We start from the raw sequence: 17408 nt of genomic DNA on the forward strand, positions 1-17408 counted from the left end.
CAACTTATCTAGTTTTAATTATAGTGAAGAGATGAGTGCGTCTGTGTTTGCACCCACACACTTGCAACGTAACATTTCTTTAATATTAGCCATCGTTTTCTTCGAGTCTTCGAAAAAGGTTACCGTGGTCGCTAAAACGTCATAATAAATCATCATCGTCATAGTAAAGCTAGATAATTTATATAAATATAATTGAATCGGTAGTTCCTTATGTTTTACCTAAGTATTAATAAAGAGGAAAAATTATATTTATAAGTTGTGTATTTTGAGAATTAACTTGTTTTCTTATTTTAATATTAAAGCTAAGGTTGTAGAATATAAATAGCTAGCTACTATTTGCTACCGATATTAGAATCGATAAATGAAGCGTTAACGATGAGAGGCTACTCAGTATTTATTTTTAAGTCTATACCGTCCAGACTGCTTGCCATAATTAGAATGTGCAAGTCCTTTATTTTTAGCTTATTAGAGATTTTATTTTAATTTAGAACTCACTTCAATTTAAAAAAAAATTATACTGAACAAGCGTAATTAAAAATTATATGTGTATGAGGTCCTTCTTCATCGTAACAAGTCACACACAAACCTTAAGATCCGTGAGCCTGTTCTTGTTACTCAGCAACTAGAGTCGAAACGACTGTTCAACTATTACAATTCGAGAAAGTGAAGGCTCTCTTAAACACCTCTCAAGGTAACACGCCCACGCCACGGCGTTTTTTAGTAAAGAATCTCAAATCCTCTTATGTAGTAAGGACTTTCGCAACTCTCATTTTGTATTGATACCAAAACCAAAAGTTAGCATGACCATTCCTCATCGCCCAATAAGAGTGACCTGCCATAAAGGCCCGTCTCCATCAGCCTCGGTGTCTAGGTGGCGCTCCTTCGACTATATTTTATTTTACATCTAGCCAAGTCTGCGGAAATATCTGTGACTTATATTCTCAGGCTCGTGGTAATTCGAGATAATAACAGCGTATTTATTAATTAAGTTATATAATAATTTATTATTATATAACTATTATTTTTTTATAAATTCGCTGTTTCGATTAATTATTCGAACCACTTATTTTGTTTATATAATCAAGGTTTTACTAAAGAGGAGCAGACAGTGGTTAATTGTCCTACTAGACTAAGTTCTCCTTTCGGAAAAAAAAGCTTAGAAGTTGTTACACCACAAAAGTCCGTTGTAAGTCGGTGCTTTAATGCGCGATTATTCACCTATATTATTTGATGGTATTATGCACACAATTTTAATTGTAGTTACTTCCAGTAGAATAGTTTAGAAAATGAAGTCTTTAAAAACGATAGATCGATTGCGATTTCGACTCGAGATATAGATCAAAGAATTTGGTCATGCTAGTCAATTAATGGTTGCCTGGAAGAGCTCGCAATGTAGCCATTAGATCGCCAAATTTTTACGCCTGTTTTATTTAGGCTGGATCTATGCTGTATGTATTTATTTACTTTTTTTGGTACAATAAAGTAAAGTAAATAGAATTTTCACCATTTTTTGGAAGTTAAATTGTTTAAAGAAAAGTCGTTTTAAAAAGCACCCATTTATTCTTCTTGTCTACATTTATTGCTTAACATTGTAATTATAAAATTGGTCCCAACATATTACAACTACAAGTAACGCACATAATGTATCATAGCTCTAAGCCCATCCACCCAAATAGCGACTATCAAATAAATAATCTTATACGTTTAAAGAATACATATATTTTTTATTAATCAACAACACAAAAAACATTTATTCGTAAAATAAAAACATCAATGATGACGTTACGAAAATACAGTTTATTTATAAAAGTATAAAATCTTATAAATACATACTATGGAACGACCGTCAAGGAATGCATTATTGGAAACAGTTAATCGTGGTAACAATACATAAAAATGTATAAAATTTAAATTAATTAAAAAAAAAACAGCATTAATAGATTTTAAAATGTTTTGAATTATTTTGAAATACATTGATTTATCACATGTCTTGAAATAAATACAGATCTGGAAGAATCACTTATTATAAGTAGAGGCAGAGACGTTTCCGCCGTGGCCGGTCCAGTTTGTGTGCTTGAAGTCTCCTGGCTTTGTCAACAGCTCATATGTGTGGGCGCCGAAGTAATCTCGTTGTGCCTGCAAAATTATATTTTCAAGCAATTCATATATTTATATATGTTCTGGCTATGAATGTGTTAATTTTTATTTTAGTTTATATATAGTGTTAAATAAAGTTATTCTTATGTAAATTCATATTTTGAATATTTTTTTTATGTTATAGTTTGGCGGACGAGCTTATGGGCATCCTGATGGTAAGTGGTCACCATCACCCATAGACAATGACGATGTAAGAAATATTAACTATTCCTTACATTGTCAATGTGCCATCAACCTTGGGAACTAAGATGTTATGTCCCTTGTGCCTGTAGTTACACTGCCTCACTCACCCTTCAGACCGGAACACAACAATACTGGGTACCGTTATTTGGCGGTAGAATAACTGATGAGTGGGTGTTACCTACCCAGACGGGCTCGCACAAAGCCCTACCATCAAGTGAATTAGTATTTAAAGTATTTTTAAATTTAAAGTATTTAAATGGTATTTCTATATGTATTGCATTTTGTATGAAATCGAATGAATTTACATCATTCTACTTCCTATGTCTCATTAAGTCAATTCAAGTCTCCTCAGTCATATTAAGTTGTATGCCAATATATATCTTAAATGCATTTGACTCTAATTTTAGTAATTGCATAATTTGACAATTATAACTAAAATGTATTCTTTAAAAACAGTGTACCACATATATGTGACCAATATTTTATATACATATTGAAATGAATGGGGCAGACGGTATATATTACAAAAAAATGCCTTAAAAAGTTACAATATACTCGGGCAAAACTTTACGATGACAATCTTTCTTTTAAAATTTCTAAAGGTTTTTAGTGTTTCAATCTGAACCAATGTAAAATTTATGACAGTAAAGATAAATAAAATATGTTTAAGAAAGATTTTAAATTTCGAAATAGTTTCACTGTATCAAGCTACCTTGTAGACAATAATTGAAAAGAAAAAAAAAAGAAAATTCTGAAAGTACAACAAAATATGTTTAAGAATGATTTTGAATTTCGAAATAGTTCCAGTGTATCGAACGACCTTGTAGACAAAAAATTTGAAAAGAGAAACCAAATTTCCGAAAGTATAACAGTACCTGCAACAGATTAGCTGGCAACATATTGGCACGGTATCCGTCGTAGAAGGCGAGCGCGGCGCTGAATGCGGGGACTGGCACTCCCAGAAGAGCCGCCTGCGCCACGACTTGGCGCAGCGACGGCTGGCAGGAGCTGATTCGCTCGCAGAAGTACGGGTCGAGGAGCAGGTTCGACAGCTGAGGGTTCTTCGTGTACGCGTCCTAAGAAAAAAAAAAAAAAAAATTGCATTTAACCTATTGCTTAATCATACACAATCACTACATTTATTTTATTTATTTAGAACTACCAACAAAAGATACAATCATTCGTGTATAGTACGACACAACTTAGATGTCGCATCGGCAAAATTCGTAAAACCGATCACATCCGAATTGAGTACACTATCCCAAATTATCAATTTTAATTTCTCATGCGAATATGATCTTTGCACAAACGTATAGTACGACACAACTTAGATGTCGCATCGGCTAAATTCGTAAAACCGATCACATCCGAATTGAGTACGCTATCCCAAATTATCAATTTTAATTTCTCACGCGTACATGATCTTTGCACAAACGTATAGTACGACACAACTTAGATGTCGCATCGGCAAAATTCGTAAAACCGATCACATCCGAAGTGAGTACGCGATCCCAAATTATCAATATTTATTTCTCACGCGAATATGATCTTTGCACAAACGTAATAACTTGTAATATCATATGACCTAATATATTCGTCAATTTGACACGTCGATTTACATGCACTTGCTTTCTCTGACGCGTGAATCTATAGCGACGAATAGCGTTGAATGGCGCGATAGGGAGCTATTTCTATTGGTTGTGTTAATCGGCAGTAATCGGTTTTATTTTCATTCCATTGCATTTTCCGATGCTACGTCTAATTTGTGTCGTACTATACAGCAGTAATTTTTAGTAATACATTTCAATTGTTCTTTTACTCACAGGTAATTACAACATGCAATTTGTTATAGGCCATCATCGACTAACAGAGTTACATTAATAAAAATAATAGATATTCAATTGCGTAAAAAAAAAACATGTTAACAAAATACAGGATTTTTCTTAATTTATGTAAAAAATAAAAATTGTAAAAAAGGAAAAAGCCATGTTATAAAAAGTCGGTCGCGTCCATCTGTCTGTACGTTCGCGATGAACTCGAAAACTACTAATCGGATTTTCATACGGTTTTCTCTAATATACAGAGGTATTCATAAGGTTTAGGTATAAATTTTAATTTTTGAGGTTGTTTAACATGTCGGCAAAAACCATCAAAAACATTAAATAAAACTTTTGTCCACCCGAGCGAAGAAGGGGCCTATAATATGTCGAGTGAGGATTCGCATGTGTTGTTTATAGCTTTATATCAACGCTACCTGAACCTGCACGACATTTATTGCATTTATAATATTAGTTCAGATTCTTGTAGAATATTATGTGAACTGTACAGCATAATATTTAACTGAGACAGGCGTCAATTGCGACAAATACGAGAATACATTACAAAGATTATTTTAATAGTAAATTTCTGCAATCCTACACTATCTATTACATCATAGCGACCACATATGGCACGGTATGGCAAGGTATAGCTAGATGACATATGTATCAAAAACTAAAATGTAATAAGTAATTGATAAAAAATCAAACTTACCTTAATATTTCCGAGGAACGCACTCCTTATGATACATCCTCCACGCCACATCAGAGCTATACTGCCGTAGTTCAAGTTCCATTTGTTATCCTATAAAATTACAGTGAAATACCACATTAGTAAGGTCTTTCTAGGCAAACTTCAAATACAAGGTCGTTCACAATGAAGGCGCAATAGTATTAGACTACCTTAATTTAAGCTGTACGTCAGTTTTAAATCAACAAGACGGTTGGACAAAAGACTCAAGACTTATTAAACATTTATACATACATGCACTATAATTAATGTTTAAATTAAGTGTCAATATAATTTATTTTTATTAGCGTAAAAGTAATTTTATTATTAATTTCAACAATATACATCCACAATCATATCTGTTGTTACCTCAAATTTAATTTAAATATATATATAATATATAAATAATAATAAAAAGGCGTATTACTCGATATAAGATTTTGTAGATGATAAAGAAATCAAATTGAATTTAAATAAATATATATTATATAAATAATAATAAAAGGCGTATTACTCATTATTAAAAGGCGTAATTAAAAGGCGTAGTACTTATTATATAAAAAAGCGTGGAATTAATACATGTTGACTTCCACGCAGGATATGTTAATTTAAATAATTGTATTAACTAACATGACTTTGTATTTTTTAAATGTTGAAAAATAGTAACTACTGAGTTTCTCGCCGGTTCTTCTCGGTAGAATCTACTTTCCGAACATGGTAGCTTCACTTAATTGTTAATTGACGATTCAAGAGTGGTTATAAAAGCCCACTTGAATAAAGATTATTTTGGTAACTTTGGACCAAATTAGTATATCATTACAACGATTTCAAATAAGTAATTAATAAACAAAGTATCAAGTGGTCATGCGTCGTGATATCTGACCAGTACCGCTCGAGGGTAACACGTCAATGCGCGTGACCTCCTTGACCCGTATTTGCACTCGAACCAACTGATAGTCAGAAATCCATTTTGAAAACTCCCTTCATAAATACACTCATGTCACGCATTATAATGAGACGCTTTTAAAAATCGAAAATGTAATTTAATCAATTTGCCTGCATCAAAAAAATAAAACTATAATCTATGTGTGTGTGTATGTTTTTTTTTTTTTTTATTCAAATATTTTTGTCTATAAAGCTTAGGCAATGAAATGTAGGTAAAATAATAATTTATAAATGGAACAAGATCCCATAAGGTTACAACGATAACAATTAAGTATTCTCCTCAAAAGGAGAGGAGGCCTTAGCTCAGCAGGGAAATTTACAGGCTGCTGTTGTTGTTGTTGAATCGAGATGGCCCAGTGGTTAGAATTCGTGCATCTTAACCGATGATAGCGGATTCAAACCCAGGCGAGCACCGCTGATTCATGTGCTTAATTTGTCTTTATAATTCATCTCGTGCTCAGCGGTGAAGGAAAACATCATGAGGAAACCTGCATGTGACAAATTTAATATAAATTCTGCCACATGTGTATTCCACCAACCCGCATTGGTACAGCGTGGTGGAATATGTTCCAAACCTTCTCCTCAAAGGGCGAGGAGGCCTTTAGCCCAGCAGTGGGAATTTACAGGCTGTTGTTGTTGATAGCAATTAAAATCCCTAGCTAAAAATTTACGGTTAGAGAGGGAATCGAATCCATAACTACTTTGTACTCATCCACCATTGTGTTCCTAAAGAACGACTCCGATCGCCTACTCATTAGAATAATCGATTCGATGTCATCAAAAATTGTTATCATCAGAATCTAATCAATGTCGATGTGGAAGTAACGATTTATATTGATTTTTGATATTATTTATATTGTTATAGCATGTAAATTTTTTAATCCTAATCAAATTGGCATAAAAAAAAATTTAAATGCCAATGATTTCTTAATCTTCATGTATAATTTTATTAGTTTATGTTGTGTTGTCCAGAAGTTGAACTAACATTTAAACACTATCTACTACAATACATATTAACTGATTTGGGTATGTCTGTCTGTCAAAAGAAACTCCTGCTTATATTAAATAAACAAATAAAAATGAAGTTTACCTTAGCAGCCTCTCTGAGGAGCATGAAGCCCTGCGCATAAGATATAATCTTGCTTGCGAACAGAGCCATACGCAGGTGCTCGAGGAACTGTTTCTTGTCACCGGTGAACTTGTGAGTGGAGCCCGGCAGACTTTTACTCGCAGTAACTCGTTCCTCTAAAAGATATTACATTCAATACTTGGTAGCCCGTCTCGGCTGAGGGATGATTTGTCAGTCACTAGTAACTCAAGTCAATTTGTAGAAGAGATGAAAGATTAAAAGGAAAGCTTGCTAATAAAATTTTAAGGGTAGTGCTGGAGGAAGGTCTGTTAGAGATCAGTAGCTTAACATCTACTGAATCAAAATCAAATAGAAATGCGGCCGATAGAAAACTTGGGAAGACATTTTGAATCAATTGATGTCTACAACGTCAGTATTGGAAATATTGTACGTCACGATTACAATTAAAGGTTAATTAGCATATATAATAGATTTTAATATACCTTTCAAAGCAGAGAGGCACCGAGCAAATACAGCTTCTCCGATTAGTGTTACCGGCACTCCATACTCGAGGGCACTGATTCCTGTCCATTTTCCTGTGCCCTTCTGTCCTGCGGCGTCCCGAATCTTCGGCAGCAGATGTTTTCCTACAGATAGTACATTAATAATTAGAGAATTAATCTGTAATCATTATTTTACAATAATTGTGTCTTGTTATTATAATAAAAAATATAATTATATATTCTATATGTCTTGATGATTTCCACTTCAGAGCAGTGACTATTAACTTTGTTTATCAAAATAACAATGAAAAAGAAATAATATAAAGAAATAATCTTTACTCCAGATATGTCGATGGAAAAGCATAATCATAATGCTAAATCACCATTTACATACAAATAAAAAAATATATATCAAATAAACTGACCGTCAGCATCCTTGAATTTCAAAATATCACGAGTAATCTCAATAAGAAATGAATCCAGTTCTCCTTTATTCCAGTCATCAAATACTTTAGCCATCTCATCCTGATCCATACCTGCAATGATAAAGTGCAATTACATACATATATTTCAAATTTGAAGCTACAATTAAATATAATATTGTATTGATTATGTTTTACTACTAAAGCTAATCAAAAAGATCAAAAGATACACTAAAGGCATAGTCATGACAAATTAACATATCAAAGATAGCTGAAAAGCTTAATTCTTAGAATGGAAGCTAGTTATTTATTGAAAATAGACATATTATTTTTATTATAAGAAATACAAATAGCTCAGTTGTGTAATATATAACATTCTCCTTACCAAGAACATCCTTCATAAGGTGATATGCTTCACAAATGAGCTGCATGTCTCCATATTCGATACCATTATGTACCATCTTAACAAAGTGGCCAGCTCCATCTTCGCCCACCCAATCACAGCATGGCTCACTGTTCACTTTTGCACTTATCGCCTGACATAAAAAAATATATGTTAATGTTTTTGATGAATTTACATCAAATAGTCAATATTGACAGAGGAAGGTATACATTTTCTAATTTAGAAAATCAACAATCTTATTTATATGAATATTCAATCACAAGCTTGGTGAAAGAAAATGTCAAATTACATGTATGAATTTTCCATGGATGAAACAAATAGTTACTCCTTTATTTAAAGTACTGTGTTTACAATTACGGTAGCAGCATATTATAGGAACATTTTTATTCATTGCCTAATGTTTATTATGTAATATCATATAAATGTTTAGCAATTAATTTAAACATGTTACATTTCCTTATTCATATAATGAGGAAAGGAAAATCCCTTGTTTGTCATTCTTAGTATTATTAAGTAAGGTAAATAACACTACATTTTTCAAGTATCTTTGAAAGATATTCAATGAACTTAATAACCATATTAAATTAATGTATTCAATGTTCTGAGGTACATGGAAATTTCAGTTGACTGTATATCAAAGACAATGAATTAATTATCATACATTAGTTTCCATAATCAAACTAAATACATATATATTCTTATTGACTCTTTCGGGTAAATGTAAAAGTTATGTAATTAAAAGTTGGCTTGAAAAAATAATATTCAAAATATAAATATTTCAAATACCTGGAAAATTGGTTTAACATGAGGCCAGGCTGCCGGGTGACCTCCAGGCATAAGAGAAGGTCCATAGCGTGCACCGTCTTCGCCGCCACTTACCTGAAACAAAAAATTAAGAAATCACAATATGTTTTATTAGATTGATAACTCCAATTATAAGCAAGTAATGATGAGCACTAAATCATGCTCATAATCAGATAAGTACAGTAAAATAGGCATGTACATTCATGATCTTTACATACCAGAATATTTCCAGGGTCTATCTGTTTAAATGGTACTATGGTTTAAAAACTATACTCACCCCCATGCCAATATAATGTATTCCAGTTGATGCTAACTCTTTACACCAGCGTTGTGTATCTGTGTACTGTGAGTTGCCACCATCAATAATAATGTCGCCCTTCTCCAGCAAGGGCAATAACTTCTTTACAAACTCATCCACAGCAAATCCAGCTTAAAGATTAAATTATATATTAGAATAAAATTAAAACCCTTAACAAAAAAATTTGGTTAAGGCCAGCATATTCAAAGTTATACTTTCCTCATCATTTATAATAATATAAGGATAGACAAATACCTTTAACTAACAACATGACTTTTCTTGGCTTTTTTAGTTTTGCTACCATGTCTTCCAAAGATTTGGCACCAATGATTTTCGTACCCTTTGCTTCATTTGCAAGGAATTGGTCAACCTGCAGATATTGAACAATTAGCATGGAATAATTGACATTAAGCACCGTTCATTTCTATAACTTAATTCGAATTACCTTTTCCACTGTTCTGTTAAAGGCGCAAACTACAAATCCTTTGGAGTCCATATTCAGAATCAAATTTTGACCCATCACGGCTAACCCGATCAGGGCAATGTCTGCTTTAGGCCTAAAAGAGAGAAAAAAATACTAAGAAAACCAATTTATTATATTCATAGAATAATTATTATAATTACATAGAAACAAGCTTAATACTTTTTTAAAGATGTTGCAAATTTATTTATTTTCATTTGGGTTCTTTCTAGCTATATAAATCAAAATGAAACTAATATTTTGTAGTTTTATTTAGCTTTATATAGTATTAGTTAGCCTTTCATAAATATATTATATACAAGCATAATTTCAAACAATCTGGGTCAAGTACATAGAAAACATTTAGAAATATCTTTAGCAATCTACCAAAAAAGACACCTCAATGCAAGACTTAAAATTCTGAACTAATATGATGTATATCAATTGTTTTTAATAAGTGTGTTTTAGTTATGTACATTATTTAATTAGATCCAGCCAGATATCAAATTTCCAAGGATATTGGAATGATGATGTAAATTTTATAAATATTTGTATTTAGAGATGCAAAATTATTGAATAAACCTAGGGCAATTGCATTATTACAACTGCTGCTTAAGTATTGCTTTCAATATATAACTGCACTTGTTAATGTTGGAAGTGTTTAGTCACCTTCAAATAACCTTGTTATCATTTTGCCTTTCAAAGTGAGCACTTAACAAAAATGTTTACTTAATAACAATGTTATAGATTTATTTTAAATTTAAAAAATGTGCCATTTATTATTAATGAAGTAGTTATAATGACACACATTTCTTTGAAGTAATTAAATAGCATTGCAATGCAAACACATTTTCAATTATATATGCCAATTTCGTCACATAAAATGCTACGAAACCAGAAGTGATTCTGATAGCAATGAAATTAACTTACATTTAATAAATATATTTGGATATTATATGTTTTTTTTATCACATATACCCTACATGTGAACATATTTCTAATGTGAATTGTAACATAGTAAATGGAAATTATTATTGTTTAAATGTATATCTACTTAAGAAATATCCGAATATATTACATAAACAATAAATATAATACAAGACTTACTGTGCCATTTTTTTAATAGTAGGTAAAATTCCTCTTGTAATGCAAAAGTCAAACTTAGATAAATCGACTACAACTCGTAGCTCATTTCAAATGTCAATTGTCAAGTTAAAGTTTTACTTAAGTAGTTATGCCTACCGACCATAAATAATACATATAACAGTGCTGCCAATATAAAAACCTCGTCAAAACTAATAAAAAAGGGACAACTATATGAAATTTACTCAAATAAAGAAAAAAAAAACATTTATTTCTTCAAATTTAAAAGCGTTCAAACGAAAATATTATGGCAAAGGAAGAAATTTCATAGTATATATTCATCTTTAAAACATGAACCTCCTCCTTGTTTTTAACTCTGTTAAAATTACATGCTAAACTATAACATTTCTGCCGATCTCTTCAAATGATATTATTGTAAAAACTGGAACGATAATTCATAAACATGATTAGTTAGTACATTTTTTTTTTATAAATATTTGCTATATCTACAAAAAGCTTGATTATTAGTAGTAAAAGTAAAAATAATTAACACTAGGTATATACAAAATTTTAGTAACATGCATGTTAGTTTTTTTAATCTCATGTTTAGTAACGATATCTTTTAAATTTTTTATTTATGATCAAATATATCGATCTATATCGATTTATTCCGTGCGAGAATCAAATATGCAACATCACTTTCTTCAATGTCGGTTCTCAAGTTGGTTGTGAATTACTTCGCTTCTTGCAGTTGGCAATGAGTTGTTTGTGTTGACTTTGATATAATCTATTTTCATTTGTTTTTAAATATTGAGTAAAAGTTTGCCGGTTCGTTTTTATATCACAATATACTCGAAAATAACTTATAAAATAATAGATATAGTAACTTTAATACAGTTACCAAAAATTAGCTGAATTTAAATAGATAATAATAAGGTAGGTACATATTTAGTTTAATTTAAACTTTTAATATTATTTTTTAATGTAAAATTATGCAAAAGCAGTTTACTGCCTTACTTTTTAATGAATGTAAAAATATGAATAACTAATGAACGAGTCTACAAATAATTCTAATTTGCCTAACTTATAGTTGTCCGCGTAAAGAGTTCATACATCCTATTTTTAACACCTAACCTAATCCTAACTTTAACTTTTATGAAATACTTTGTTTTATTTTCGTTCAAAACATTTATCAAAATTAAGTATCTGTTCTCGCTTAACTTATTAAGTTACATGTATTTATCTACAACATTTATAATTACTTAGTCTTAAGGATAAATATATACAAACAAAGACAAACGAAAATCGCGCGAAAATTATAATAAAAAAAATTAAATAATTAAAAATTTATTATTATATTATAAAAAAGTATTTTGTTTCTTTGTTACACTTTCATACCTAATTACCTAAACAATGAATGACATGAAATTATGCATGAGTTGTTCGAGTTATAAAAAATATACAATACTTACCTTACCCCTGCCTCCCACCTTACATATACATAGATATAAACCATAACGTCAACTGAATTATTTTTTGTTCTTCCTACAACTCTATCCAATAAAAATTAAAAAATAATTGGAAGTATTTGTCATTAGTATAAGTATAAAATGAATTATCATTTTGTCTTAATTGTTTTCAGTTTATTTATTAATTCCTACTGCTCATCGTAACTAATGTTCCTACAACCCACAAAAAATGATATATCATTCGTATCATAAGTATTTATTTATTTTTCTTTGAATAATTTGTTATTATTTTTTAAATTTGTTACAAATATTACTAGAAAACCAACACCTCAGCATAAAGATTGGTATTTAAATAAGAAAAAAATATGAGAATGTTTCAATTACAAGATAAGATACATACCATTAAAATTCCATGAAATCAGTATATTCAAGTTTAAGTATAATATGTCTAGAAATTATTCTGCTAATGCATTTTAAAGGCTTCATAAAACATATTTCTGTGTTTCTGAACTGTGATTTTAAGTGACAAAATATTTATTTCAAGGAAATAAAAAATAAATTACCCTTTAATATTATTTTACAGATATCAAATGGAGGAACTTGAATTGATAATTAATAATATGGATGTCACTAAATTTGATATTAAAACAGATCACTGGGTACAAGTAATTCACATAATAAATCCTCATAATTTTTATGTTCGTCCAACCAAATATAGGGAATTTATCCAAAAGTTAGAATTAATTAAACCAACAATTAAACCAAGCTCTGTAAGTGAACATGATTTTGTAATCTATAATATGGATCAGACAGGTCAAGAAGCAAAATATGCCAGAGGAAAGATTTGCTATCCAAGTAATAAAAATTGTAACGACAAGTTTAATATATTTGCACTTGACTATGGATACTTTCACAGGGCAATCCCAAAAGAAAATTTATGGGAATGTCATCAAAATTTGTCTAAAATTCCACCTTTAGCGTTATTCTGTCAACTTGCAAATTGTGCTGCACTAAGTGGTAATGATTGGTCTGAAGATTCTATAGATGCATTTAAATATTATGTTAATAATGAAAGGGCCAGAATGATCATATTAGACAAGACATTTGATAAGCTCGTTGTTGAGTTGATAAATTCTAATCCCGGTGATATTGCTACTTTGATGGCTTTGACTGGATATTCTACTTTGGGCTATGTTCATAACGTTATTAGTAGAATGCCTACAGTAGTACCACAAAAAATCTATTTTAAATTTAAAAATATTAATATTGATGAAATATTACATGTAAGAGTACAAAGTGGTAAATCACTTAATGCATTTTATGTAGCTGAAGTAAATGATTATCAAAATTATATAAAAGAATATGATACAATAACATATTACACAAAAAAAGAACCTAAACTTATAGAAGAGAAATTCAAGTTGAATGCACCTGTGTGTATTAAAAATGATTTAGGTAAATACGAAAGGGCAATCATTAAAGATATTATAGTTCCTGAAACAAAAGCTATAGTGAAACTTGTAGACTGGGGTAAAGAAGAACAAGGACATATATCAAATATGAAACAAATACCCGAACAATACTTAAATTTACCCGTTTTAGCTATTTATTGCTCAGTTGAAGAGAATCAAGTATGGGACAATTCCTTGCATCGCTTATTGTGTCCTGGAATTGAATTTCTAATTCAAATTAAACAGTTGGGTAAAGAATTTGAATCTCCAAATATAGTTAAAATAATACCATTAAATAGCAATTCATCTGGAAGCTCCACAATATATAGATATTAAGACAATATCACATATACTTCATTTTTATTTATTTTATTTTATTTTATTTTATTTTATTTTAGGGAAACAAACAATAAGATAAACTTATGGGATAGGAATATACAAAATTACATATATCAGCTAAGTTTCCACTGGTAATTAGACACATATTATTAAAGTTAAAAAAAAGACTAACATACATAAAATCAAACATTAAAAACGTATACTGACGAATTTCTTCGGCAGTTATGAATAAAATCTAACATAAATATAATTAAACGAAACAAAATTAAAAAAAAAAGTAACAAAACACATTAAACAAAATTGAAGGCATTAATGGCTATGAACAAACTATGAATTGATACATAAATTAATCTTATTAACTTTATTTTTAAAAGAATACATTTTTTCGAATAATATATCAATATCTGAGTAAACTTTATTATAATTTTGGCAGCTACGATATAAGAAGATATTATTAGTACTTTTCGTTTTACAAATCGGCACATTAAATAATGGTTTATATCTAGAATTTATTCGTGGACAATTAAATTCAATATTAGACAATAGGAAAGGTGAATCTACGAAACTGTTAATTATTTTATATAGGAAAAGTTGGTCTCTAGCTTGTCTTCGTAAAGTAAGAGGAGACAAGAGTTGCATTTTAGCAGAAGATACAGCTCTATAATACATGTGTTTGTAGAATTTTCTTTGAATAGAGTCTAATTCATTTATATAAGTTTTATACTGAGGATTCCATACGGTAGAGGCATATTCAAGGGTAGACCGAACATATGAGTTATAGAGCAGAACCAAAGTTGAGCACTGTCTGAAGTCCCTACCAACTCTTAAAATAAATCCAAGCATTCGATAAGCTTTTGATGTTATGTAACAAATGTGAGAAGCATAAGTAAGCTTAGAGTCTAAGACTATGCCGAGGTATGCCGAGAATATGGACACTCCTTAATAATTATTATTTTATAATATTTTAAGTTAAATGATTTGATATATAATACTATATGCAATAACGAAATAAATAAATATTCAATGATATTATTAAATATTAATTAATTTTTACCAAAGTATTTTTTTTTATACACTATGGTTCTATAGATTATTGAAACACCTGTCAAATTATGTGATTAAATAGATATCAATTTCACTAACATACTCTTTTACAACATAAAGTTTCATTAGTAGTAATCATACTGTGAATTTATTCAACATTACATAGTATATCCCTATGTATGCTTTAATCTTTAAAACAGATTTTTATGCGGGTTTTTTATAGATAGAATCACTGTATCTATTAAAAGAGGAAGGTTTTTGTATATAAAACATGGACAATATAGTAAAGAAACACTGATATTTTTAGAAGTTTCTAATGTAATGTCGTAAATAAATTCTGTAGTACATTTATTATCAGCTGTGAATTCCAGTAGAATAGGCTACTTGACTGGTTTTTAAAATGCATTTTATATTATTTAGGAACCTAGTAAAAGTTGTTTCTTTAATTTCTAGTACATATTATCTAAAAAACATCAAATTAAAAATTCCGTATTTAAATAGCGCGCGAAAGTGCTACTTGGACAATATGGCGCTGCAATGGGGTCGGTGACGTCACTAGCCTGTATTATAATCTGTGGTTCATATAATCAAGTTATCAAGCAAGTGACGTCCTAATAAATCCGACTAATCAGTTTCGTTTTGTGTCACGTGACAAACTTTTTACAAAAAGCATTTTTATTTGTGAATTTCTGAATAGATTCATTACTATTTCCAACTTTCGTTAATAAATAACCATTTTTAAACTCACAATACAAATACATACTGATTACAATTGTTGACACTTTATTTTTCACATGGTTTCACAAGTAGCCTATTATACAGAAAAAAAAAACTACATAAAACACAATAGCATCAAATCAATAACCAATCCAAAAGAACTATTTATTCTTTTGGAATTTATTCAGACCATACTTATATGAATTTTTCTCATTAAATTAACATTAAGGCGTTAGGAAAAGCACTTTTTTTTCAATAGACTGTTTTTCAATATATTTCAAGAGTAAGGTGAAAATAGCGAAAAACGTCGTAACTGTACGATTTCATTTTGCAGTTTCCAATAACTACTCACGGTAGGTTAAAAATTTATAGGACCTAAACATTTTAGCGTAAATGAAGCAACAAAAAGCAGTATAAACTTCATTCAAGTTGGCTTACAAGCACTTCTGAATCGTCATTTTACAATTAAGTGAAGTTACTATCGCTTCGGACTTCGGGAAGCAGATTCTACTGAGAAGAACCGGCAAGAAACTCAGTAGTTGCTCTTTTTCAACATTTAAAAAATACAGTCATATTAGTTAAATACAATTATATACATATGTACAGAGCCGGATTTAAAGGTCTGGAGGCCCCCGGGCCACAAAGCAGCGGGGGCCCTAGAAAGACAGAAGCGTGAACAACCTAATAATTATATTATCATGAATTAATTACTTTTTTATTTCAATCAGTAAGCTATGATTTATTTACTTGTATCGGTAACTTTTAAAATATTAAATAATAACATTATTATAATTTGACTATATCTTGGTATTTGTTAACTCGCTGAAAACTGAGGCCCCCACTAATGTGGAGGCCCCAGGCAGTTGCCCCGGTTGGCCCTCCCCTAAATACGGCCCTGTATATGTATGTCCTGTCTGGAAGTCAACAGGTATTAACTCCGCGCTTTTTTTATCATATATAAAATCTTGTATCGAATAATATGCCTTTTTTACCAACGTATTTTACATTTGAATTTCCGAAACAGCAAAGTAAAAAATGTCTGCGGAATTTTATTATAGAAACGAATACCTTGCCCCAAGAAGGATTTATTTACTTTGCGGATTCGGAAACCTGGCATTCTTGTGCACATACAATGATTATCATTGATTTTATCAGTGATTTATGTTACTGTTAATATACATAATATTGTTGTAAATATACTATGCAACAGTGAGTATTCCGACTTTGTTAAAAACATCCCGAAGAGAGTCTCTAGTATAACGAAGTACCAGCCAAGTTAAAGCGAAAAACGAAATAAAACCCCTTTTTCAGGATGGCGGCGAATGCATACAAAATCAAGGTGGATAATTTTAAGTTAAGCTCTTCTAAGCTCCTCCTGAAATATATCCAAAAATCTGCTTTTTTTTGTACATAATGACTGGACTAATTACTTTTAAATTATAGATATAAATCAGTAATAAAATATTACCTACAATCATGAAAAGTCAATATAAAATGATAACATAAAACTGATT

General features: G+C 30.3%; 2 protein-coding genes across 2 annotated transcripts; one reads left to right on the forward strand and one right to left on the reverse strand.

Moving 5' to 3' along the window:
- Positions 1-1540: 1540 nt before the first annotated feature.
- LOC124542971 (6-phosphogluconate dehydrogenase, decarboxylating) lies at positions 1541-11052 on the reverse strand. The gene is made up of 12 exons (XM_047120936.1): positions 10899-11052; positions 9777-9888; positions 9587-9701; positions 9311-9462; positions 9016-9108; positions 8212-8362; positions 7830-7940; positions 7405-7548; positions 6923-7077; positions 4873-4962; positions 3216-3416; positions 1541-2136 (listed from the first exon to the last, which is right to left on the reverse strand). The coding sequence occupies exons 1-12, from the start codon at positions 10904-10906 to the stop codon at positions 2017-2019; spliced, it is 1452 nt and encodes a 483-aa protein (XP_046976892.1). The 5' UTR covers positions 10907-11052; the 3' UTR covers positions 1541-2016.
- A 539-nt stretch (positions 11053-11591) lies between these two features.
- LOC124543113 lies at positions 11592-14151 on the forward strand. Its single transcript, XM_047121170.1, has 2 exons — positions 11592-11810; positions 12927-14151. Exon 2 carries the CDS (start codon positions 12934-12936, stop codon positions 14128-14130), a length of 1197 nt encoding a protein of 398 aa, XP_046977126.1. The 5' UTR covers positions 11592-11810; positions 12927-12933; the 3' UTR covers positions 14131-14151.
- The last annotated feature ends 3257 nt before the right edge of the window (positions 14152-17408 follow it).

This window comes from Vanessa cardui, chromosome Z (genome assembly GCF_905220365.1).
Source record: "Vanessa cardui chromosome Z, ilVanCard2.1, whole genome shotgun sequence".
Lineage (NCBI taxonomy): Eukaryota > Metazoa > Arthropoda > Insecta > Lepidoptera > Nymphalidae > Vanessa > Vanessa cardui.

Coding starts and splice junctions, on each gene's coding strand:
- LOC124542971 (XM_047120936.1), bottom strand. Junction 9,702..9,776: donor TTAACAGAACAGTGGAAAAG/GTAATTCGAATT, acceptor CAATATCTGCAG/GTTGACCAATTCCTTGCAAA. Junction 7,941..8,211: donor CCTTATGAAGGATGTTCTTG/GTAAGGAGAATG, acceptor TTATCATTGCAG/GTATGGATCAGGATGAGATG.
- LOC124543113 (XM_047121170.1), top strand. CDS start 12,934: ATGGAGGAACTTGAATTGATAATTAATAATATGGATGTCACTAAATTT.